Raw genomic sequence first — 26,056 nt, 5'->3', positions numbered from 1 at the left:
ATAACGTTTTTTCCTTACAGCCTTTAAATAATAAATTACTTTTTTTTTAGTTTCCATTGTTGTCTAATGCAGGCTATCTAATTGAGGTTGTCATATAAACTTTTTTTTTTTAATAATTATGTTACACGTCTGAAAGTTTTGCTTCACAAGGCTGAGACGTAGTTGTAAGACGTTAAATTATTATCAAGTACAATCGATTAAATGCAGCTCATTTAATTTTAAAACATAAGTCCGCGGTTTTTTTTTTTAAATAAAAAAAAACTAAATGGTATTCTCAACATATCACTTAAAGTATATTGTAAGTCGAAGCTACTATTTAATGCTTTTTTTATCCAGACTATAAAGAAACTCATTATTTATTTACAAATGGTATCATTTAATTTTTTTTAGTTCATTTTAGACGTTTTAAATATTTAATTAAACTATAGGAAAATTATTTCAGAAAGCGAGAAATTGTTTTGATTTTTTTTCTTCATTAAATAAAATGATGACAAAAATAGACATTAATTTTTCCATTACTGGATGTCAATTATAAATTTTTTTCTTAATTTAGTTACAAGAAATTTAATAAACTTAAAGTTGTTTAGGATAATAACTTTAATTATAATGTAAATAAGTATTACGTTGGAATTTTGACAGGTATTTTAATTGGAAAAAGTTTTTAATAAATTTAAAAACTTAAGACATGTATCAGCAATATGTTAATCAATTGGTAATATAGTTACAAAGTCGGATTTTAAATTTAATTTTTACTCTAATTTTCTTTCTCCTCAATTTTTCCATTAAGATTTCTTTTTAATGATGAAGAATTTTTATTTATAAATATCAACTATTTAAAATTCATAAGTAAATTTAAAAGTTTTAGTTACGGGCTTTAATAATAAACGAATGGAAAAGTTTTTTTTTTCATGTCGAGGTCTTATTTAAAATTATATAATAATATTCCGTAAAGTGAAATAAGGAATAGAGAACAATAGAAGCTAGAGACTCTAGGTGGGTTTATAGACCCGAGCAACAACTTCAGGTTTCGCTACACCAGCAATCAAATATGCTTGGACAGATGCGTTGTCCCCACAGTAGTTTGCTATTCTCTCGCGAAGCGGTGCTTCCTCTGACGTTTTTCCCCCTTGGTCTTATATATGCTGGTTTACCGGTCTCTACATACTACCTATGGCTCCACTCTTGTCTCAACCGGCGTCCTTCTTCGCGCCGGTCGCCACGTAATTGTAGAGAGCAACCCCCGCGCAAAGTTTCCACCCTCAACAACTGTCAAGCTTTCTCTTTTTCTTCCCCTTTTTTCTTTTTTCCGTATATTTTTTATTTTTATCTTTCCATATGTCTGTGGTTACTACTTATACAAGTACTCCAAGCGCTTTCATCACCGCCGAGTTGCTTTGTCCTTTCAATTCTTTTTTTTGCCCTCAATCTTTTTTACTTCAGTCTAAAAAAGATGAGGTGTAAAATTTCAACAATTTTTTAAATTCATGCATTTTTTTTAATAATAAAGTACTTGGATTTTTTAATAAATGCTGATTGAGTAATATCATATTTAAAAAATATATATGTATGCAAAGTAGGGTCGAATAAAGTAAAGGGAGTTCATTAAAAAATTTTTAATATTGAGGTAGATATTGATATTTTATAATTTTATTTTTATTAGCTTGTGAGTAAACAAGAAAATTTTTTTTTAACACTGACAGTCGATTTGTCTGAAAATTTCATATTTTTCGAGCAATCAAAGGTTCTTAAAAAAAAAAAAACGAAATCATCTAGCTAATGGTAACATCCGAAAAAAGTTATAAAAAAATAATTTTTACAAGTTTTGCAAAATGAAAAAAACTGATGTAACTTGAATGCTTAAGAGGTAGTTGGAGGCAGCCTGAAATTTTCGGCTGACATTTCTTTTTCTTTTTTTATTTTCGTTGCATGAAAAACATTCCGATTTTCAGGTACATACAGAATAGGTATCCCAAAAATTTTCCATTTTTTTTTTTTTTTCCAATGATGAATTTTCAAAAATGAAACTCATACATTTTTCTGTAATATAATTTTATTTATTTATTTATTTATTTATGATAGACATTATTTTTTAATTTAAAAAATTAATCATTTATATTTTAAGTATTTGTAATAACAAATATCGGACATTTTTTTTTTATATTTTGCGTACAAGAAATACAAATTTTTTTTTGGTAAATCTCTTTTTGGCCGTCGTTTTGCTCTTTTTTTCTTTTCAATGACGAGGTCATATAAATATGACATCGTTATTTGCCGACTAGAAAGAAGTAAAATAGTTAAAAAAAAAAAAAAAAAACATCAATCAGGAAATTTCCTCAGGGAACTCATTTTTAGTCCCTCGTTTCCAATAAAAATTTTTTATCGTTGTCTAATATTTTTTCAGAAAAATATATAAATAACATTTTATTTTAATCGCGGTCAAAGAGATGTTACTCGCTGTGCTAAACCACGTATACCGACCATAAAACATTAATTATGCAACTAATACCCACGATCGATTCATGGTCGAATGAATCTTCGTGAAATATTGATAGTACCGCACAATTTACAGTCCTCTATATATATCTTGATACAAATTGCTTTGACATATATCATTTTTTACATTTAAAAAAATGAACATATTTTATTTTGATTTTTTATTCCAAAGCGGGCGTTATATTTTTAGAAAATTTTACAATATTATCAATAATGATAATAATAATAATAATTATAATTTTATTATACAGTACAGAGCATAGAAGGTCATTTCCCTTCTAAGAATCGGAAGACACCGGCAGAGACCATTGTCCGGTTGCGCGGCATCTTAGCAGCCAGCCGGTTTTGCTGCCGCGGAAAAAATTTAAACCGCGTGTGTTAGGGCCGGTCTAATATAAGTAAGAGTAGTATAGTACACAGAGTGTTGTGGTATCATACAATAAGGAATAAAGGGTTACTATAGAGTAAGTGAGAGAGAAAGTAGATGCGCGGAAAACGAAGAAGGAAGATTACGCATGGAGACTTTGTGATCGAGAATAGAAGTATGTACCAAGTGAAAGGAGAGAGTAAATGATAAAATAAGTTGAGAAGAAGGAGATAAACAAGAGCTGGATCTTCTCACGAGGGCGTTCAAACCACAGGATGTATTTTATTTTTTCCTTCTTCCTTCTGGTAATCCGTTCGTTCACCCTTTTCTGTAACATCCTTTTGCTTTTCTATTATCTGTCATTTTCATTGACTTGAGTCTGCCTGGCTCTTTAATTCATAAGAGTATTTTTATTTTGGTTTTTGAATTTTGAAAAGTCTTGGATATTTTTAATTTAAAAGACAAGGAAAATATCGTACCCCCACTGGGGTTTTACCGGGGCACAAAGTATAGCATAAAAACAGCTAATGTTGAGTAAAACAAGTACAATAATATCGACCGTGTTAGATTGTTGATGCAAATGGTAACCCAGGGTGATAGTAAGTTCGTCCAATCAAAACCCTTGGGGTGGCCGTAACCTGACCAATAGGCGTTCATTCTGCTGTCGGTTTTTTGATTGGGCGATCTAAGGGATAAGAGACGAGTTCGAGGCCATCAAGACCCACAAACGGGCCGCGGATCACGTCAAGTGAACAACTCGAGGCAAAGTACTCACTTTACTCGCGACTTCTTCTTGTACTCTCTCACTGCTGTTCTTCTTCTTGTACTTCTCGTACAAATCTGAGGACTCAGCTTTGGTGACCGGCGTGTTACCTCGTGTACAAACTTTCTTCCTGTAAGAAATTTTTTATTTTTTTATTACATCGAGTGCACTATTTTTTACTATTTATTATGAGACATTCAAACTTTACTCTGTACTTGACTATAAGAAAAAAAATTTCTTTTGAAAAACAAAAATAAAGTAAAGTGAATTATGTCAAGATTCAAGTTCAATTGTAGTAAGATTTCTACTTACACTTGCCAACGAAGCATTTAAATTTCTCACACTCGGCTAATGTAAGAGATGACAATACTCGCGTACTATAATTTACTCTTTTACTTACGTATTTACTTTAGTATTCTTTGCGACATGCAATAGTAACGAGGTTAATTTATTCCGTTGTCGCGGTTATTTGTGACGGCGACTTTTTAAAAAAATTAAACGCATGCAAAAAGTGCTTCTGACTTACATTCACTTTAAACCATAAATTACATTTTTTTTATTTTTTTCATTGAAATATATATAAACATATATATATTTAAATTGCAAAGGTATTTTAGAAAAATGAAAAAGTTTATATACAATAATTTATAACGATAAAAAATTATCATAATTCATTAAAAATAAATAGATAAATTATATAAAATAATTTGTAAATAAAAAACAAAATATTTATGAATTTATTTTATTAAAAATACTTGAAATATTTTTTGTTGATAATTAAAAAAAAAAAATGTTTTCTTTTAATTATCAGTATTATCACGAATTATGTAGTACTTAAATGCGGAAGGTGTAATAGTTGGTTAGAAAGTGCAACGAAAAAAACATTTCTAACGGATTTTGCGGGTCGTTTGTTTGCAGGAGTAAAATTAGCTGAAAACACGCGTGATACTGAAGAGGTGGAGGAGAACGCGTCTACTTCGAAAGAAGAAAACAACCATTGAAGAAAATAAAAAAGTAAGAATCAACAAACCAACAAGAATAGAGTAGAGGTTATCCTTCGACTAAAGAATTACACTTCCTTCCGAGTTGGTAAGTTGATGCACATAAATTCCATTTTAGCTGCTTTCCCTCTTATTCTTTTACGAAATTTTTATATTTTTTCATCTCCATCCGTTTCGAGTTAAACGCCTCACTCAATTCATACGGAATTTTCGTTATGCATCGGCTCAAGTGTGCATATATTTTGATAAACGTATAAATGCATTTATGCCAAGTATTACATTAAGATATTTTCTTTTATTATTCGCGTGTTTGCATAATTATCTAGAAATTAAATCTCACAGTCGCCGACAAATTATTCATTTTTATCTGACACTGCAAAAATTTATTTTACAGTAATTCCTTTTTTCACATTTATTTATTTATGATCCTGAAGTCAAAAAACAATTGACAATTTTTCGATCGTTTTTTTTTTAAACAAATCAATTTAGAAAAAATAAATAGAATATAGAAAATTTAAAAAACTATCAGTGCAATTTTTTGCAATTTTTTTTTAAAAATAATTTATCGTGAAAAAATTCAAAAATAAAATTATCTACAGCTCACGTTGCATTCACCCACAAAACCACAAATATAAATATTCTTATCTATCTCAGCTCGTATTCATGGCCTGTTACGAGTCATCATTTTTATTTAATATTATAATAACTAAAAGACAATTCTTTCGTTCAAGTACCACACACACAATAACTTCGTTTCGTGTACACCGTTATCTAAATATTTATCTCTCGAATACTAATTTACCTATTGACTATTTCCCAATACTTGAACATTTTATTTTTAAAATTATCATTTTAAAAAGTAAGCTAAGTAAACAATTTTATTTAAAATATTTTTATAAGAATTCACTGTCAAATAAAATGACTTACTCCGAAATATTTTAGTATATGAGATAAAAGTTTTTAAAAAAGTATATTAAATTGAATCTATAAATTAATGAAACAAGCTTACAAGTACATTGTAGCTATCAAATCGATTTGATCTTTCATCCTTTAATATCCTTGTCTATTGGTAAAGTATAGACCGTAACATCCAAGTGAATCTCCTGAAAATTTCGTTTACTCAAGGGATCTCTGTATCCTCAGTTAAATTTGGTTATATATAACCCCCAAACCCCTAGAGTAAGAAAAGAAATTTTCTCAATCTTTATTCTCTACTTTTTTTTTTTTTGCAACAACTTCTTTAATTTTTTTTTTTTTAAATCTTACGATTGGAGTAAGCAAGTGGGTAAGAGAGAGAACGATTAAGTGTATGTGCATGAAAGAGTACAGTAGACCGTAGAAGTAAAGTAAGATAAACAATAAAATAAAGGATAAAAAAAACTGACAAGACGAGTGAGCATTTTACAACGAGGTCGGGAAATATCGGGTAAAGAAGTTACGCGCACGCGCTTTTATATAACAATAAGGGGTGAATTCCACGAAGTGGTTCAGTATCCACCCGACCATCAGCTGATCAATATACCCGCCGGCACGACACGCGCGCGTCACATATTGTCACGCATTACCGATTGTGTTGAGATTAAAGTCGTGTTCATTTTATTATTTCTCTTTGCGTTATTATTTTTTTTTTTATCGTTAGTCTGTCAAACAATTACAGAAACAGGAGTTTTTATTTTTTTTTTTTAATTACAATCTATCAATTCATCTGACTCGTTGCAACATTTCAGGTATGTTACAAATAAATTTCACTGAAAACTTTAAATTTTAAATAAATTCCTACTGTTTTAACTATACGCTGTAAAAAATTTTCGCAGTGGGGACTCGATGATTTTTTATTTATTTAGTCTCCTTAAAGTGAAATTTACTCCAAAAGAGGGTTTATTTTAATATTGAAACTCCGAATCGGAGTAAATGCAGATTTAAATAAAATCTAGACCACTCCGAAATCACTTCGCTGACGACAAAGTCTATTTACTCCAGAAACTTCAAAACTCCAATTGACGGAGTAGATTCGAATTTAAATAAAGTCAGAATTGACTCCAGGTTTTTTACAGTGTAATGATATGTATGATAGTGATACATTGTAATTAAATAGAAAAAAATGGTTAATATTTTAGTAATTTAGTTGATGGAAAAAAAGTAATTCGTCATGTCAGCAAATTAGAGATGAGATCCCTCAGGTAGACTGATACTTGGTCGTACCATTGTCACCGCACTGCGGTAATCCGACCACGAGGTTTTATCGCAGGGAATATTCTCACTCGTTTTTACATTTTTTTATTTTTTAGCACTAACCGAGAATCCTATGTAAAAATGTGTTAAACATTAAATCTTTATTCATCACTCTTGCTGTGATTCACAGCTATTTATTTTTATTTTTATTACTTTTTCTTATTTTTTACGAGTCTTTTTAATTTTTATCTTCAAAATCTTTTTTTATTTATTTATCCTTTTTTCTTGGGAGTGGTCAAAGTTGTTGAGTTAAAAAATTATTTCTAGAACAAATTATGTAATTCCTTTTTATATTTAGTTTTTTTAAAAAATATATATTTGAATATTTAAATAAAATAAATTAACATTTGTTACAATTGAATAATTTTAAGCCGAGTGCTTTGACGTCTCTTATTTTTTTTTCTTTTTTGTTTAAATATTTAAAATGAATAAATTAATTAGTGACAAGTGGATACTTTTGAATAAAGAAATATGGTGTGAAATAATTATTTCGTGCTGATAAACTCAATACCCACTGAAATTTTAAGTACATATATATATATATAATAGTCTGAATAAAAATAAAAAAAAATATTTGTATGATAGTATAACGCGAAATAAGCACGCACTCGGTTTGTTCCCAGTTCACAAACATACGTGCTTACGCTTGAACTCTTTTATTGCCCCCTCTGTTTCTCAGTCTTGGTTGTTCCCCTCATCTCCGTACATATTTCTCTACCATTACACACTACAACTATACTATATACTCCTTCCATTTCGCTTACATTACATTGCATTAGCTTGAGCTCTATCCATTCCATGTTGTGTTGAAGCTCGTCGCGTCGGATCTCGCGGGGCCGCGAGTTATGTTAGCGCTCGGGTATGGAGGGAGCGCGGAATAAACAGAGACCGTCAGAGAAAAAGGAGGAAAGTTGAGTCGAGTTGACTTGAGTTGAGGAAGAGAAGAGAGAGCCTCAAGCTGGATGAAGGCAACCCAAGTAAAGTGACTTTACTCTGTCTTGGCGTTCGACTTGGACTCAACTCGAGTCAAGTTCAGTTCTTCTTAAACTTTTAACGCTTCGTGTGTATTTACAGTTTTATCGATAATAATAATAATAACTTAATTATAATTACATTCTGTAATCTCATTGTTTAATTTCATCTACTTAATTTACTACACCGTAAACTTTTTTTTTTTTTTTTTTTTTCATTATTGCATTAGCTACGTTTTTTATAAATTTATTTTTAGTTTAAATTTACGGCGCGTTTTCTTAAAATTTAATTTAAAAGATTATACTTGTGTCGTCGACTGCACGAACTATATGTTCAGGAAGTTTTACAGGAAATATAGTAAATTGTGTATGTAGATACTCCCACGACGAATGATGACGATATTCTTGCACTTGAGTTTATGTAGTTTAATTTGAGTTACATTCGGATGCGCAGTGACCTACCGCACAAACATTACACGTGTATATGATTTTTTTTTTCTCAGTGTTTGCATCGAGATACTTACATGTGATGTGTGTTGTTTTTAAAAATAAATAACTAAATCGTTACATAGTTTTTTAAAATTTTTTAACGTGGGTATTAAGAACCTGTAGGTGTAGAATTTATTGCACCGTTTAAATTAATAGGGTAAACACCTGGTCACAGTTTGTTGCTTCTTTAAATTCCGAATCATCTTGATGTAACAGTACAACTTTAAGACGCGTAAACGAAAGTAATGCTCACTAATATTGTGTAGTATATAGTTTTACAGTTTTTATACTCCCTCTTTCTTGAATTTTTTCATTTTAACCCATAGTTTTTTTTTTATATATATAAAAGAAAATATTTTTATTAATACATGACTTTTAGTGTTGCGTCAAGCTGGTTTTTGATGACTCGTGTGAACTTATACGACCTCGTGACCTCACTTGTCTAGTAGACTCCAAGTTACTCCTTTTGCCAATTCAATAGTGAAAATAATATTCGTGCGCTTGTGTATAATGTCATTTGATATATCTCTGTATAATAATAATAATAATAATAATTATGTTGTAGTATTAATGTTAGACCATTAAAATATAACAGTGAGAAAATCTTCTGGAATTTAATTAAAATAACTTGAATTTAAATATTATTTAATATAATAATTTAACTTTATTGTTTATTAGTTTTAATTTTTAGTTATTATTACTATTAAAAATGACAATTAAATAATTATTATGACACTGAAACCGGTCTTGAAAAACGTGTTTCTCTAGAACGGCTCTACGTTAGTAAACATCTGGATTTTTGTATATTTTTTTTACTCATTTATTTAAATTTAACTTTTTATTGTAGTTATCACAATTTCATGTGAATGTAATTTATAATTTAATGACTGAATAATTAAAATAATTGTAAATTAAATTTTTTATTTTTTTTTTTCAGGGTGTGTAGTCCATCCCGGAGGTTAGAGAAACGCGAGCACCATTACTGGTAAGTAAAAGCCCCCTTTTTTAAAACACTCCAAATAAGAATAATGTACTTGCCCGGGAATGTGTGAGTTTTCTCTTCCGACAAATTTCCTCCTGCATTTACTTGTTTGTTGTATCATGAGAGTAGACGTAAAAACGAGGCAGAAGAGATGGAGAGTTGTTTGCACTTTTTTTTTTATTATTTATTATTATAAATTATTTTCACTTGAGTATAAATTCATATATATAAATATGTCAGAAAAGATTATTTTCACAAATCATGAAATTTAACATCTATGTTATTTCCTCAATAAATATTGAGAGTTTAATATCTCATAAATATTTATACGTTTGGAAAAAAAAAATGATAAGAATATATTTTATAGATAAATATATTTTTAGTAATTATTCAAAAACATTTTTATCGTTCGTTTAATTAAATGAAGATTTATTATTTAATTTTTTTATTTATTTATCGTATAGTTAAATATTTTTGTCATTTAGTAGCTTTCATGTCTTGAATTAAGCAATAAAAATTATTTATCAATGTTTAAAAATAATGAATTTTTAAAAAATTATCCAAGACACGGAATTTATTATTTCATAAATCGAATTTTTGTTGAAATGAAATATTGTGAAATATTTAAAAACTGAATTAATATTATAATCTATATGTCAATAGTAATTTATAATTTATAATAAAAAAAAAAAAATTAGATATCAATTTAAAAATAAAACTCGATAAAACATAAATTGAATTATTAGACAGATTTAAATAAACTAATCAGGTCCATTGATTCTGCGGCTATTAATAAAATGAAACTAGCAAAGCTGGGCGGATATTACAAGTATTCTAAGAATGAAATCCAAATAGAAGCTACGAACGGTGTATTATTGCCAAGTTTAAAATACAGAGTAACTGAGAAAATTTAAATGAATGAATTTACTTTAACGACTCGCGTGTAAACTCTGTGCCAAGTAAATTTTACATTTATTTTATTACTATTACCATGTTGCTTAAAAGATTGATTTAATCTCACGCACTAGTCACTGATTATAATATTTCGACTCAGATAAAAATTACTAAAAATTATAAATATCAACTTTGACTATTTATCAATATAAATTTTATTTTTTATCTTCCTCAACTTAATAATAACGTAATTTACCTTTATGATCATCTCAAAACATCACAAGATACCTTCACTCGGCCATTCACTTCTCGAGGGATAATAAATCTCCATTTTGCTTACAGCAATCTAGCTAATTTTTTTTTTTATTTTATTCATTTATTTACTCCAAGGTATCTTGACTTAATTGCATCAATCTTCAAGTTTCAAATGCTAATAGCTTTCAACTATTTGTACCGTAATATTAAAGCTTCTGACGTAAACAAAAAAAAATGAAATTCTTTTATTTTAAATTTTCAATTATTGCTGATAATTTTGTATATTTATATACTCTATTTTTATCTCGATTTAATCTTATTATTAAATCGATAATCGACTGGTATGTACACCTGTTCAATCATCAGACATCGAAGTAACTTGTCAGATATTCATAGAACTGGTTTTATCCAGGCTTTTCGAGTCTGTTATCGATTCTATTTAAAGAACCCACTAGTTCTGGCATTAAACTCAGCGTAAATATTATATAATCTACTTCCCATTTTTATTCATAAGTACTCAGGATGAATTATTTAAAAAATTTATTTTAGACGACCGTTTTATTCACTTGCTAGATTAATAAATACAAATAATGGATAACTCAATACTTGACAAGAACATAAAACGTTAAATTAATTTTTTTTATTTATTTTTATTAGCTCGAAGGAAATTCTGTTTTAAAAAAATAAATTTTGCATTAAAAAATCTGGGCATTTTTCATATCAAACGTCACGTGTTAAATTTCTTGGTTCTTAAAGTAGTTTTTATGTATATAATTTTTATTCTCACTTGACAGAAACATTTTTCCCTAGTTATGCTACATAACATGCGGACAGAGTTAGCGTAGTGGAGTAAAATAAGAGAAGATAGTTTACAAGTTCGCGTGACTCAAAAGGGTACTGTATACATTATATTCGCGGTAACTTGATAACGATGTTTACCCATTGCTTTTAAAAATAAATTGTTAAATAAATATTGCTCGGCACATAAATGAATTCCTCGTATCTAAATATTTTTTTATCATTTTTTTCCTTGTTCAAATGTAAACAAATTAATTTATGTAAATTTTTTAATTATACTCTGTAAAAAATTGGGAGTTAATTCGATCCGAATTCCCTCTGTCACTTGGAGTCATAAAAAATCACTCTGCATTCGGAGTAAATAAGAATTTTTTTTTGAACGGAGTGATATGGATTTCATTTGAATCCGCATTCACTCAAACCCAGAATTTCAATATTAAATTAAACTCGGAGTAAATTTAACTCCGAGGGGATTAAATAAATAGTCATTTACTTCAAATTTACTCCGCTAATTTATTAGAGTATACTCATATATTCAAATTAATATATTTACATCGTTCATTTCAAAATTTAAAATTCACATAAATATTTATCAAAATTTTTTTTTTAAACTAAATTTAAATTCATCTTCAACACACGAAATTTTTTACTTTTATTTATTAAATTTACTTAATTATTTGCATAACATTTGACCTTTTAAAGAAAATATTTAATATTAATTCTAAATATTACATATTTTATCAAAATTTCATATTTATTTTTAAAAATCGTTGAAATATGGACTCAATAATTTAAACAAAAAAAAATACGAAAAAAGTTGATTCAGCAGTTGCTTAATAAAAACAGTATTGATAAAAATTATAAAAAATTAAATATTGATTGATTAATAATTGCACTATAGGTATGCATTGCATGTGCCGCCACATACCCTGTCTTTTTTCCTGTAGCTATGGCGGACTTGATGGCGCCTCACGCTTTTTCCCCGAGACTTGTTGGCAACCCCTTTCCTCATTTCACTCTCTCGTACTATTTTCGCGTTTTCTTCTCTTTCTATTGCTCTACATTTAGCTATTATCATTATTATTATTATTATTATTTTTTCTGGTTTTAACTCATTGGCTGTCGCAATTCGTTGTCCAAGCTCACCCCCAATCTCCCTTAATACACTCATCGTAGACACGCCACCTTCATATCACGCACGATAACAATTGCGCATGCAATAAAAAAATATTTTATTTTTCATGTTTAATTACTTTGTCACAACCTAAAATTACATTTAATTACATATTTTGTGCGCCGAGCTGATAACAAAAAAAAAAAAAAGATTTCTATTCACGCGGTATTTTTCTGAAAATTCCAGTAACAGAAAAAAAATGATATTTTTTATTTACTCCTTGTGTGGAATCGTCATGACCTTTAGAGCGGTCAATTAAAACTAATTGCTGTACCCATATTCGTATTTAATATTATTTTTTTTTACTCATTGCCATAGTGTCGTTGACATCCTTAATGAGTCGACCTAGTTTATTTTATTTAATATAAATAAAACAAAAATTACTCATTTATTAAGTAAAAAAAAAATTCAAATAATTATATTTTATTGCAAAAATAAATCGTCATTTAAATAAAAGAGTCAATTAATAACTTTTATCAATTGCAAATGAATACTTCATAATTAATAATAATGAATGTTGTAAAGCTTACGAGCCAGTCAATATTAAATATTGAAAAATAAAATAAAATTAATGAATAAGAGAAATGTGCATAGTAACATGCTTGCAATGCAGACACTAGTTTATTCAGTACAGTAAAAAAAAATAAAAGTAAAAAAAAATCACGTGACTCGGTGATGACGAGACTCCCGGATAATTTAGTCTTTAAGCAAATCCAGTTCACGATTCTCTGATGCTTGATAATGTCATACAATACCACACTAGTAAATACTTGATTCTATACACTGAAACAATTATTTATACAGTAGATGATGACGCGTACAGAATGCAATTGTCCTCGTGCATAAACATATCCATACATTGTCTTCTCATTTGTACATAAATTTAACGTCTATCGTTGTATTGGGTTGCGATCTACTGTACACTGAACTACTATAGCTGACTAGATTTCCCGATACAAAATTGCGTATGCTACTCGTGCTGTTCTGATTTCTATGCTAAACACGAATTGATACTATATTCTACCGACTATACTATATATCCAACTACATGCATCAATTTCCGTTTTATATACTCTATTATCTTCATTCGTTATCCGGTATTAAATATTTTTAAATGATACATTTAACAGTTCATTAAGCCGTTTCACGCATTTTAATTATCTATATAAATTATTTCAACTTAATGATCATTAATATATTTATTTTCTCATACATCACACGGACAAAATTAATATTTTTAATTAAAAAAACTATTTATTGATTGAAAAAGTTGATTTCTTGGTAATTATAAAAAATTAATTGATATTAGACACTTGATCGGACTTCGGGTTTCATTTAAATTTGAATTCATTCGAAGTTCCGGAGTTTTTAAAAAATTCACTTTGTATACGGCGTAAATTTGGAGTTTGTTTTTCAACAGAGTGATCTGGATTTTTTCTAAATTCGCATTTACTCCAATTCGAAATTTCCATATTAAAATATGATACCGAAATTACCCAACGTCTAATAATTTTTGGATTTGTTTAAAAATAACAAATTAAAAAAAAAATATTTTAAAAACTTGCACTTATAGATTTTTTAATTTTCTACATATGCATCATTTTTTTTTCACGTTGTCCAAAATTTTTTTACAGTGTCACGTATAAAATTGTGAGTGAATTCGGAGTGATTAAGAATTTTATTCAAATCCGAATTGACTTCGCTACTTGAAGTTCCGGGATTGAAAAAAAAATCACACTGCAAACGGAACTGTTCGGTAATTTTTAACAGTATGCAGTTCATTTTTAACATTATCGAGCCTGTACAGCAATAATTTATTTATACCAGTGCGCAAATTATATTTAAATTAACATACATACTCAGAAAATTATTCGCGGTATTCAATCATATAAATTTAAAATTAGCGAATAGATTTCAATTAGAGTTAATTTTCTCACGAGTAAATTAATCAATTATTTAGTTTTATGTTTTTTAAATGATGTTTGCTAATATTTCCTCAAGAAATCGTGAGAACTGATAGCCTTTCCGGTGAACGTTGAAATAGTCGTAAATATAAAATAGCTTGTATTAATTTTTTTATGTATGTTAATTCACTGCATTAAATTTTATTTATTTATATTTTTATTATTGAATTTACGGATGTAAAAATATTTAAAAAATCCTGGCAATTTTTTTTTCCATTAAAAAAATACTTAAAATATCGAATGACACGAATTCCGTAGGAAGTAGTAGTTTTTCATGATCCATTGAGAAATTGGTCTGGAAATAACGTTGAATAGCGTCTTTCTGAGCTCGTAAAAGACCACTCGGTTGTAAGTAGTGAGAAAGGAAGTAAGAATGCACTGCGATAAGGCGAGTGAAAAAAATATAATAAAGTAAAGTATAAAAAAAAATGAAACATCTTAAATGATTGCAAGGTACTTTTAAAACTTTCGAAGACTCAACGTTTCGTATTCCTGTTCATACCGATGCAAAGCAGAAAAGTATAGAGTAGAGAGATTACTCGAGTTAAGGTATATCTTCTTACAATAAATCGCACAGTGACTTGTATAATAGACGAGAAGGCGCGCGCTCGTTACGCGATCAATGCTTCCGTTTATTCAAATACCCACTTGTCTTTTTCGTCTTCTCCTTCTGGCTCTTCTTCACCTCCTAGCCTCGGTACTCTCAACCATCATACAGATTAAGTATGCAATTACCCTCATTAACGGTGTGTATACTCTTCTCTTATATCGACAGCCATTCATGGTGTTTCATCTCTTAATTATTACTTCGGAATACTCAACTAAAATCACTCTGTCAATATAACTTTATAATTATACACTTACACTCTAAAAAATCGGGAGTGATCCCGGAGCTCCCCTTCGGAGTAAAATTCACTCCAAGGAAATTAAATAAATAAAAAATCGTCTACTCCACGTTCACTCCGCAAATTTTTTTAAACAGACTCTAAAGTTATTTAATAATTATAATTTAATTATTTTTATCAGTATTTAAAAAAGCAAATTTTTTTTCGCAAAATCTATTAATTAAAAAAAAAATATATAGTGATCATCAAGTTATTAAATGTGATATAATAATTAATTGTTACAGACATAATGAAGAGGGAGGCAGACACGATGGGCGGTCAAGGGGGTCCGATGACCCCTCACAAGCGATACCGTCAAGGAGATGACGAGTTACGACTCCTTATTCCAAGCAAGGTGCGTCATTTGAAGTTAATCATCCAACAAAAAAAATCACGAGCTGTAACTTAGAATGATTTGCTCTGGTTCACTCAACGTTCTCGATGCTCAAGGTTGATCGTAGATCACCCGCGAGCCTGACGTGAGAGCGTGTAAAGTGACACGTCACTTTTATGTATCCACCTAGTGCAGTATATTTATATATAAATACATAGCATCACAATAACGCAAATCTACGCGCTAAGTACACGTAGGACGTATTAAAAGAAGGAGGAAAATAGTTCATTTAAATGAGCCCTCGATTACTATTTCTTGCAAAACACTTATAACCTCGTCGATATTCAGTTATATTAGCAATAGCTTTAGGCAGCAGCTAAACAGGGACACGACATTCCAATGCACATGTAAATTACATATATATATGTATGCATTTATCAGCATATATTTAGTGTGATGAGAGTCTACTGACTTTTGCTATTGATGATTTTATTTAATAGATACCTATTTGTATACATAACAGATAATGTCTGCATGCTTGATACGATCAATGAAGATCACTTGGATTTAAATCGTGAGAGAAATTTTAGCCCTTCACTTGCTACAGAGACCTTTCGAACCACCTCACAATATATCTCCAATCTCTTTATATATATATATTGTTTAGGAAGATGAGGAGTGGCTTGTTTTGATGCAAGAATCATCGGATGAAATGAACGATAGTACAATGCCTGGTTTGTTTTGTAATGCAACTAATCGAGTCATCAATTACATTTTTATATAACGGCCATTGTTTAAATTTTTATAATTTTGTTTTAATGAAAAATTGTACGGAGCTGAAATAAAGAATCGGCATTAGGTTTCTTAAGAAATAAGTTATTGTAAATTATCGACGTATTGTATTAATAGTTTAATAGTCGTTGTGAGTATAAGAGTTGTGGGATAAAGTTATGTGAGTCGGATGTCTCTACAGCAAATTGCGTGTTCAATGAGCCACCAAGCTCTTCTTCCTCCTTCTTTGGGTCATTGTGTTGTTGATACTACAAAAAACACCCATCCGGTTTTATTTTATTTTTTTTTTTACACAAAATAGTTTTAGTAATTGTGATTTTTTTTACCCGTAGGTTGCTGGCTCTATAATTGGAAAGGGCGGACAGAATATCACAAAACTCCGTAGTCAGGTGAGTTTTTCACGCTTTTAAAATTTATTTTAGTAATTAATAAATATAAATATATATATTTTTTTTTTAAATTCAAAACTTCTAGTCTTTGAAATTTTTATACTGAATATTAAAGATTTTAAATTTATTTTTTTAAATTTATTTATACTTTTAATTCAAAGTCGAGCTCCAATTAATTTTTTTTATTGAAATTTTTATAACTTCGATTAATGATAAATTAAAATTATTTATAATCAGTTTACTAGTGAAATATTTAAATAAAAAAGTAAATAAATTAGAATGGATAGAGCCTTGAAAAATGAGTAACATTTATAATTAAATATTGAAAGCTCAATTTTTTGTTCTTTTATATTTATATTAAAAAAAAAAAAAAAATTACTTGCTCGTGTGTCAACTAGGCTACACAAATAATAGAGAATAACTCCGTTATTACTCGGTGTATACCCTATAGCCGATGTTGTTATTTATATTTAAAAATAAAATAAAAAATATATAATTATATACAGCACAGTAGAATCATAATAGCAGTAAAGCAAAAAATATTGATATCCATGTATATACATATATATCATACATATATACAAAAGCTGCATAGGAGAAAATGTGGCATAAGATAATTTAAAAAAGCAATCGCCTCGATATTTTATTTCTTTAATAAAGAAATTTAATTATTTTGAATACAATTATAATTTTTTATCATATTAAATATTAAATAATTTTTTCAACGTTAATTAAAAAAAAGGAAATAAAAATACGAGGCGATACGTATATATGGTGGTCGTCGTCGTCGCCGTCGTTGTCATCATCGTCGTCGCGACGTCGTGGCCCTAGAGAATAAGGGTATTTTAAATATTGTAGAGAAAAAATGATAAATAAAAAAAAAATATATATTTATAAATGTAAATATAAATATCGAGATTCGTCTCGATATTAAAATATATTTAAAAAAAAAAAAAAAAAAAAAAAAACATATGAGGTCTAACTTGGTTGATGGTTTGTGCCCTGGCCCCGCCCCGACCCCGGCGTTGCCCCTTTGGTGTTGCCCCGGCGTTATCCTGTGCGTCGTTGCCCTGCCGGTTGCCCTGCCCGGAACGACGGACCCCGACGCGCGATCGGCAATTGTGTGGACCACCAACCCCACCAACAATCGACAACAATCAACCACCAATGAACCACCAACTACCATGGCCCAACAGTACAAAGCCTCAATCATTGTACCCGATTGCCCCGGACCCGAACGGTAATGCCAAACACCAACTACTTAATGTCTTAATTCTCTCTTCTTTGTCTCTAATTAATATACGATACCATACAATATCAGGGTTTTCTAACTCATTCATTCATCCTACTTATTTTAAATCATATATTTTTTAGTTTCATTTATTTACTTGTTAACAACTCTGTCTATTTTTTCTTGGTTTTTTTTTATTTATTTGTACTTAATATATTATTAATATCTTTCATGCTCGTTAATGTCTTTTTCATCATATCCACTATTTATTTTTATTTATTTTATTAACATCCCTATCATAGCTTTTAATAACAACATAAATAATACTTGTAATATTAATATTAATAATAGTAATAATAATAATTATAATTATACAAACTTGTGACAGACGGATTTTGAATGCTCTCTGAGATTTTATGTTTAGTTTATTATTTATAAAGTTTCAAGTCATTTATTTTTATTTAATTACGCCCGGATTTCCTGGTTATCGTAAACTAAAGTCGTAAATATTTTTTTTTTATTTTGTTTTTTTATTCTATTCATCCGCTGGATTTTAATTAATTAAAGTGAATTTTTTTTTCTCGTTTTATTCAATTGCCTTTGAATTTTTTCATTAAAACTGTTTGCTATTCATAAATATTATTTCATAATTCCTGCATTCTTTTTCACTATCTCTATTGCTATGATCTGTTAAATTTTTTTTTGTTTATTATTCTGCTTTAATTTTTATTTATTAATTTATTTATTTTTTTTACATCTTAATTCCCCGTTTAAAGATTAAATAATACCAGTAATCAAGTCATCTCACCACTATTAATTTAATTATTTGTCATTATATTTTTTAAAATTTTTTTATAAAATTAATTTGAAAAGAAAAAAAAAATATCGCGTAGAGAAAAATTTTTTTTCAGATTCTTAAAGCAGAAATGACATCGTCCATCCGCAACAGGACCCAGCTAAAATACACCAATTACTAACACACAATAAATTAATACAGAAAAAATAAAGCAAATATTGATCAAGACTCCAGGAATGGATTAATCATTATTAATTAGACTGGTGTCTTTGTACATCTTCAACCGTAACGAGACTGTGATAACTCGACACTGAGTTTTAAATTTAAAAATTTGTCGTTTCAGCGGATTATTTAACTGAGTGACAGAAAGAGTGAGACATCCAGCAGTTTCATCAGCGATATTTATTTTTTAATTTAAATAATTGTTTTAAAAAAAAGTAAATTTTTTACAGTAGATGCCCTTTGTTCGAGATAAGTCAACAGTAAAATAAAAATAAAATAAAATTCATTTAAGAAAAAGTATTTCCACTTCTGTTCTAGATAGTCGAGATGAGCAATGACAAGTTTGTCATTCATTTTGCCACGATGCTCATATATTTCCTCGCTTTATTGCTTGAGAACGAGCGACCTCATTTACAATTTTGAACCATTATTCAATGAACATACTGTAGCAGTCTGTTACAGTTAATTTTCACTTTCACAATCAAATTAAACTCATTTTAATTTTATTTCAAATTCATTTTTATTTATCGAAAAAATTGTTTTTATTCTCAATTTAAAAAAAAAACCGCGAAAATTATTTTTATTTTCCATCATGAGATTGACAAAATAAGGTACGGATGTAGAAAAAGTAATGTAGGATTTTTTTTGTCGAGTACTTAAATTTTAGTATTTGTAATTGATAGGTATCATTAAATATTAGTAATTTGTTGAGGTAATAAATTCCTACAGTCCACTTTGATAGTATATATTGTATAGACCTTAAACTGTATAAAAAATACCGTAATAAGTAAAAATAAAGATAATAATCGGTGGACTTGTTGATTTTGTTTAATATTATTTTTCATTTGCATTTTCCTCTCAGTCGGTATGAGCACAAAGACCGTAAAGTTAAAAGCAATGGCTAGTTTTCACAAGCAAAGGTAGAGCCTGGCTTATTTTTTATTTTTATTTTTATTATTATCATTTTTTTTTTTTATTTAATAATTTTTCCACGACTGTCTGATGCATTCCCTTCTAATATGGAAAGGTTTTAAATTTATAATTAAAATAACAGAAATGTTGGGGATGGCTGTCTAGAAATATTAATTAAGGATATTTAATGAATGTAATTGTAATGTCTTGTACTTGTTTATATATTTTTTTTTAACTTGCCATTAAAAATTTTAATAACTCGTTACTCTTTGATTATAGAGTCCTGACTATCAGTTCGGATTTGGATACAGTACTCCAGGTTCTTAATAAAGTTGTACCTAATCTTGAAGAGGTAAATTCGATTTATTTATTGTTATCATTAAAAAAACATAAACAATATTTTCTATGATCCTGAAGTTAACAGACTTAAAAATTTTCAGATTTTTTTTTCTACAACTCAATAGCAAATAATCAAAAACTAAAAATATGCACATGTAGAAAATTAAAAAAACTACAAGTGCAATTTTTTCAAATATTTTTTTTTTATAATTTATCGTTTTAAAAACAATCCAAAAATTATTAGACATCTGTTAACTTCAGTATCGTTATTTTCTTTATCCTAAAACACAAATAAAAAATGAATTATTTATTATATAATAACAATGAAAATATATTTTCCGTGTAATTGATTATTGAAATAACAGAAACTAATTGAATAAACATTTATTTCAGAATGGAACAAAACACGGAAGTGATGAAATCGATATTCGCATGCTTGTCCATCAAAGCCAAGCCGGTTGTGTCATCGGCAAGGGTGGACTCAAGATAAAAGAGCTTCGTGAGGTGAGTGTTATTTATCTCAATAAAATTATTATAAAAAATTAGTAATCGTAACTTGAACCGAAGATTCGCGAAAAACAAAAAGAACCAATGACAAAAAATAACAATAAAAGCATACATTTTTCATTTACTTCTTTGAGATTCTATCTCAGCAGTTACGTCATGGCATCATGCCAACGTCTCGGGTATTTTTTATTGGTTGTACACTATAGGGTTTATCCAAACTTTAGGAAGCTAATAATTCATTATGACTCGCGGTTTTGCAGACACGCGACAAGTTAAGGCAATGAAAAAGATCCAGGACCTAGAAACTATTTGTCATTACTTACTTTTGTTTTTTATTTTTTTAACATTTTAAAAACTTGTATTTGACTTTTAAAAGATAAATTTCCTACAAACTGATTGATAAATCGTGTAATATCTGTTGAAAAATAATACGTAGATTTATTGATTGAAACGTAATGAAAGATGATACAGTAGTTGGAAAATTTTTTTAAAAATTGTGCTGTTGTATACAAATTTAAAGTGCTTTCAATCATGTTCACATTTTATATTATTTTTACTCTATTTTTTTTTAAATCAAATATACGAGTACGCAAGTTTTCTCGTAAACCCTTCAATTACGAGTAGTTAATCTATAGTTAGATTTTATTAAACCTCTGCTGCCATTTACACGTCACTAATAAAATCCAACTGTAGTCGAGCTTACGAACTTTCAGTGATATATGTGAGCATACACATATATATATTCACTCATTCACGTTACTCTCTTTATCTATGTATTCTCGGTACTTGGAAATATGCAACGTAGCCAAGTGGCTCGTTACAGTTCACCAGCAAGAGACAAAACCAAACGCGAGAACAGTCTCTTCAGGTTACGTTACTCTACTCTTTTATTATTCATCTTTACATGCCCCCATTGTTTCATTCTTCCACTAAAATTATTATAAAAAATTATTTTTCAACAGTTTTCTCATCTCTGAAAAGTTTTTAGTCTCACAAAAACCCTATCCTCTGTACAAATGAAAACCGTGTGATAATTTTCACTGTCTTGCAAGGTGTATTCATTAAAAGGAAGACAATAATTCCAGTGACATGGTCATGTTGTAAGAGGACGTTGAGGTTGGGATGGTACTTGTCTATCCTATCGACCTTTTTTTACCAGTGAATCCCAATTGCACGAGAGTAGCTGAGCAGGCACGTCAGCCAAGTAAGGGAGAGCTTTAAAATGGCAAGACGTGGCACCACCACTCAGCGACGTCGCCGAACCGCTTTATTTCGATTCGAGGTCGCGTCTCCAAGACTTTATTGATTCCCCTCACGATACTGTCGTTTCTTGCACTATTTTTATTCCCTATACTCCCTGTCCTCCCGCGAAATCGGATTCTATTTTCCGGCATGATCGAGATTCGTGACCCAACACCAACGACATACGAGGACTCACTCATCTGTCTTGTTGACAGCCGTATGTCATTGTTGAAGATATTTAAAGTTAACATGTTGCTGTTGAATATTCTATTTATTTATAAAACTTATCATCATCGTCATCATATTGCTCGTCGACTTTTGTCTTTCCTTCGAGTTTTGTCTTTAAATTTCTCAGGTAATTATGTACCCTTGAGTTTACACATGAACAATTATTTAAGTATTTGAAATTCATGAATGCCTGGAGCTGTAGAACTTTAAGTTTCACCTTAACTTCCAACAAGTTTGATTGATCTTCTCTATCCGTCTCAATTATAGCACATGTTATACATATGTATATATATATATATACGCTGATTAAATGTATTCCAGTTAATTACTATAGTAATATAATAACCATTAAACAAACATCATTAATTAACAATGCAAATTTATACATATTTATAAATTTTGAATTTCAAATTTAATTAAAATTTTACAAAGAGATTTGAAATAAATTTATTTCAATTGAAGTTGATTTGCTAGAAATTCCAGTGCTTTGGTGGCATTCATTGAAATTTTATCAAGCTCTATAACAAGAATTTGTTTTCAATTGAATTAAAAATTTACAGTTCAAGTATCAGTGACGATTGTTTTATTTTTTTTTATTTATATATCAAAATTATCAAAATCTGTTTTATTTTAATTCTCAAATAAAATATAATAACTCATTTAGAAGGTACATTCCAATTAAGCTTTTCGCGGTCAGAGTAATGAATTTCCTAATATTCATTTTGAATTATAAAGTTTATTGCTTCGGTATAGATAATTGCAACACAGATAATTTAAATTAAATACTAAATATATTAAAACAAAATATCAAACTTTGAATTTCGAAATATAAATAATTCGTTAAAAATATTACGAGCTATATAAAGTTAACATTTTTATTTAAAATTTCTAAGAGATGCTTTAGTAAAAAAGAAAATAAAGGAAAAAAAACAATAATAAAATAGAAATTAACTTCCTGTGGCGTTGACTTAAAATTTGCATCTGCCAATAATTTGATTCGTCACTCATGGGAAAAAAAAATAACGATCTTCTGTTGTCCATTGACAAGACACATGTCATGTTCATTTTTGTATTCGTGTATTGTTCCCATATACGCCCCTAAGGTCCGATCACTGACATATGCATCACCCTCAATTATAATCCATACACGCAATATAAAATTAACTACAACACGTTTACATTTTCATATTTTTATTTAACGTTTTCATATTATGTAAAGTTTTATCTTCAATTGTTACTTATTAATTATATTTTCCCCCGTAAATGGGAAACGAGTTACGTTTAAACATTTTAGTAAACGGCGGGAACGCGAATTTCATTTAAACTGTTATTAAAACTATTTTTTTTTTTTTTACACAAAGTAAAAGTTAAAAAAAAAATAATAAACAAAGAGAGTTACAGCTCGCAAATAACCCAAGCTTCATTATATTTCAATTAGTAAGAGTGGAGTTTCCCAAGCGCAGTGTTGAAACCTCTCGGACACGAGGGTAAACTCGTTGGAGAGATCGGAAAAAATGTACCTAATGTACTAGACAAGTGTTGGATGTACAGTAGGTTTTCATACATCCACAATATGTGGTACATATACAAATATGTATATATATGTGTGTACTACATACAGACGATCCTCGGCATCCTCGAAAATTTAAACTCTAAAACTTGGCGAAGGGAAGCCGTTCGAGCTTATAACCCGGGAGGCATAAAGGGAACGAAACCTCCGGCTTCCGGTCGGCCGTAAAATCCGGTTAGGTGACTGCAGAATGTTCTTCGGTCATACCATCTCTGTCTTTCTCACTCTCATCCAATTACTTTATCGTCCAAGGTAACATCCAAGTTTAAAAAATATATCTTTTAAATACGTATCAGAAAATGGAATAAATTTCTCAGCGATTTTACCTTAAATTTAAATGCTGTCATTATTAAATGAAGCAGATTCGGTATTTCAACCATGGACGTAAATATGTGTATTAAGTTTATGCAGCCGAGATAAGATGAAGGGAATAGGTCGTGGGTTGGATCAATATCGACAGCCATAACTAATACCGCAACTTGCGCGCACAACCCATTCCAAATATTCGCCATTACGTTGTCATGACTCCACATATTTATATTTTAGATCTATTACCTCTATAACAATATATCTTATACAATAAAGTGTAAATAATAATAACAATAAATTAATTTAATTTAATAATAAATATAAAAGTATGAAATAGATTTGTTGAAATTGCTTTGTAGGATATACTGTGAATGATTGTAAAATTGATCCCACTTGTATATATATATATAGATTTACCAAGATAAAACTACTGCAATCTCATGGGATTTTATTTTTCTTGAACTTTACTCTCCGGATCGGCGAGCTAACTTCCCTTCTTACTCAGTTAAATTTTCTTAAAAGTTTGTTCGATAAAAAATTTTAAATCTCACCACGTACACCTTGTTCTTAATTTTTTATTATTCTTTTTCATTATTTTTACATAATTATTTTTTTTACATTTTCTCAATTATTAATTTCTTTCCTCTTAAACTCAACAACATAAAAACAATTTTAAAAAATGATAAAATTAAAATTACGTTAATGGTTTTTTAAAATTTATTTTTTTTTTTTTTTCATAAGCTAACATCAAAGCCCGCGTTCATTTTTTTTGTATTCATAAAAGAATCATTTACGTCTATTTAACTCATATTTTTCTCTCGACGATTTACTAAAAAATATGTATATTTTTTTCTTTGTCTATTTTATATTTTTCCCTTGATGTTATTCGCGAGTGGAGTAGATGCGGCCGTTTTCTTCGCCTGGTATAAAAATTTATATAGTAATGAAAAGAAGGAAGACGAGAGACGTATGATGGTAGATGATGTAGATGGGAGTGTAAAGTCAAAAGCTGGCTAGTGTAATGTAATGTAGTCTTGTATGTACATTAGTATGTCGGGATAAATGTGAAGATAAAGAAATAACGTAAAAAAAGTATATTAAAGTTTGTATAATTCTCTCAGTGGAGTATGTAGGCGAGGGAGGCCACTGAATTTCTCTTTGGTGACATGTGTTGCTATGGGGGTTCGAGTTGTAAGACACGCAACCTCAAACAGGTGCTAGACCAGGTAACGGACGTCCATAAACAGCTGCTACACCAGGTGCATTAATGTCTGCTCTCTTTGGCTCAGGCAAAGTCTTCTTTTAAGTAAAATGAGAACCTTTGGCTTTACCATTACTTCTTCTCGAGGTTTTATTCCTTCACCTTTTCACAGCTATACACTTTTTATGACTTTTACTTTTATTCCATTTAAATAAAAAAAAAAAAAGGTTGATACTACCCGCGGATAATAATCATTTTTTTTCTTTTCTTTATTAACAATAAGAAAAAAAAGAAATATTTGAATTATGAAATTTTTAAACGCACAGCTGATGTTCGTCCATTTAGTATTTTTCCTTCTTTTTTCATCCCCTCCATATCACCGGAAATACGAGCTAGAGAGGAAAAGAGAGAGAGAGATGGACGTCAAAAAAAATAAGGTCCCAAGGGTGCATTCAGGGCGCGCACGAGACATCCAGTCAGTTGACACTGAACCATTCGAGCGAACGGTTCACCCGCGAATTATTATATTTTTTTATTTATATATTTTATATTAAATATGTCGTACATTGCGTCAATTAAACTCTCGTATCTGATATTTAATAATTTCATTAAATATATCGAGTGAGATAAATAATTTTATTTAGTGGCCATGTATTTAATTGCGAGGTGAGTGGTTTTAATTAAATTATTTACGTCATTTAGGTCGTTATTTATGCC

At 29.2% G+C, this 26,056-nt stretch overlaps 1 protein-coding gene across 4 annotated transcripts in view; it reads left to right on the top strand.

Annotated features, from left to right (window-relative positions):
* The window catches only part of LOC103568179 (heterogeneous nuclear ribonucleoprotein K), a 44,927-nt gene that overhangs the window by 6,139 nt on the left and 12,732 nt on the right, over window positions 1-26,056 (top strand). Inside the window, exons 2-8 of one of the 4 annotated variants that reach the window (XM_008544914.3) lie at window positions 4,542-4,712; window positions 9,254-9,301; window positions 15,513-15,622; window positions 16,726-16,782; window positions 17,979-18,022; window positions 20,223-20,295; window positions 20,676-20,786. In XM_008544914.3, the coding sequence (XP_008543136.1) occupies window positions 15,518-15,622; window positions 16,726-16,782; window positions 17,979-18,022; window positions 20,223-20,295; window positions 20,676-20,786 (390 nt within the window). In that variant the 5' untranslated portion in view covers window positions 4,542-4,712; window positions 9,254-9,301; window positions 15,513-15,517. Of the gene's footprint in view, window positions 1-4,541; window positions 4,713-6,329; window positions 6,352-7,733; window positions 7,917-8,047; window positions 8,559-9,253; window positions 9,302-15,512; window positions 15,623-16,725; window positions 16,783-17,978; window positions 18,023-20,222; window positions 20,296-20,675; window positions 20,787-26,056 lie in introns of those variants that run through there. The other 3 variants (XM_008544918.3, XM_008544916.3, XM_008544917.3) reach the window with 3 other exon arrangements.

Source organism: Microplitis demolitor, chromosome 4, assembly GCF_026212275.2.
Source record: "Microplitis demolitor isolate Queensland-Clemson2020A chromosome 4, iyMicDemo2.1a, whole genome shotgun sequence".
Lineage (NCBI taxonomy): Eukaryota > Metazoa > Arthropoda > Insecta > Hymenoptera > Braconidae > Microplitis > Microplitis demolitor.
Note: the sequence above shows the minus strand (reverse complement) of the source record. Positions and strands in the feature narration are given on the sequence as shown.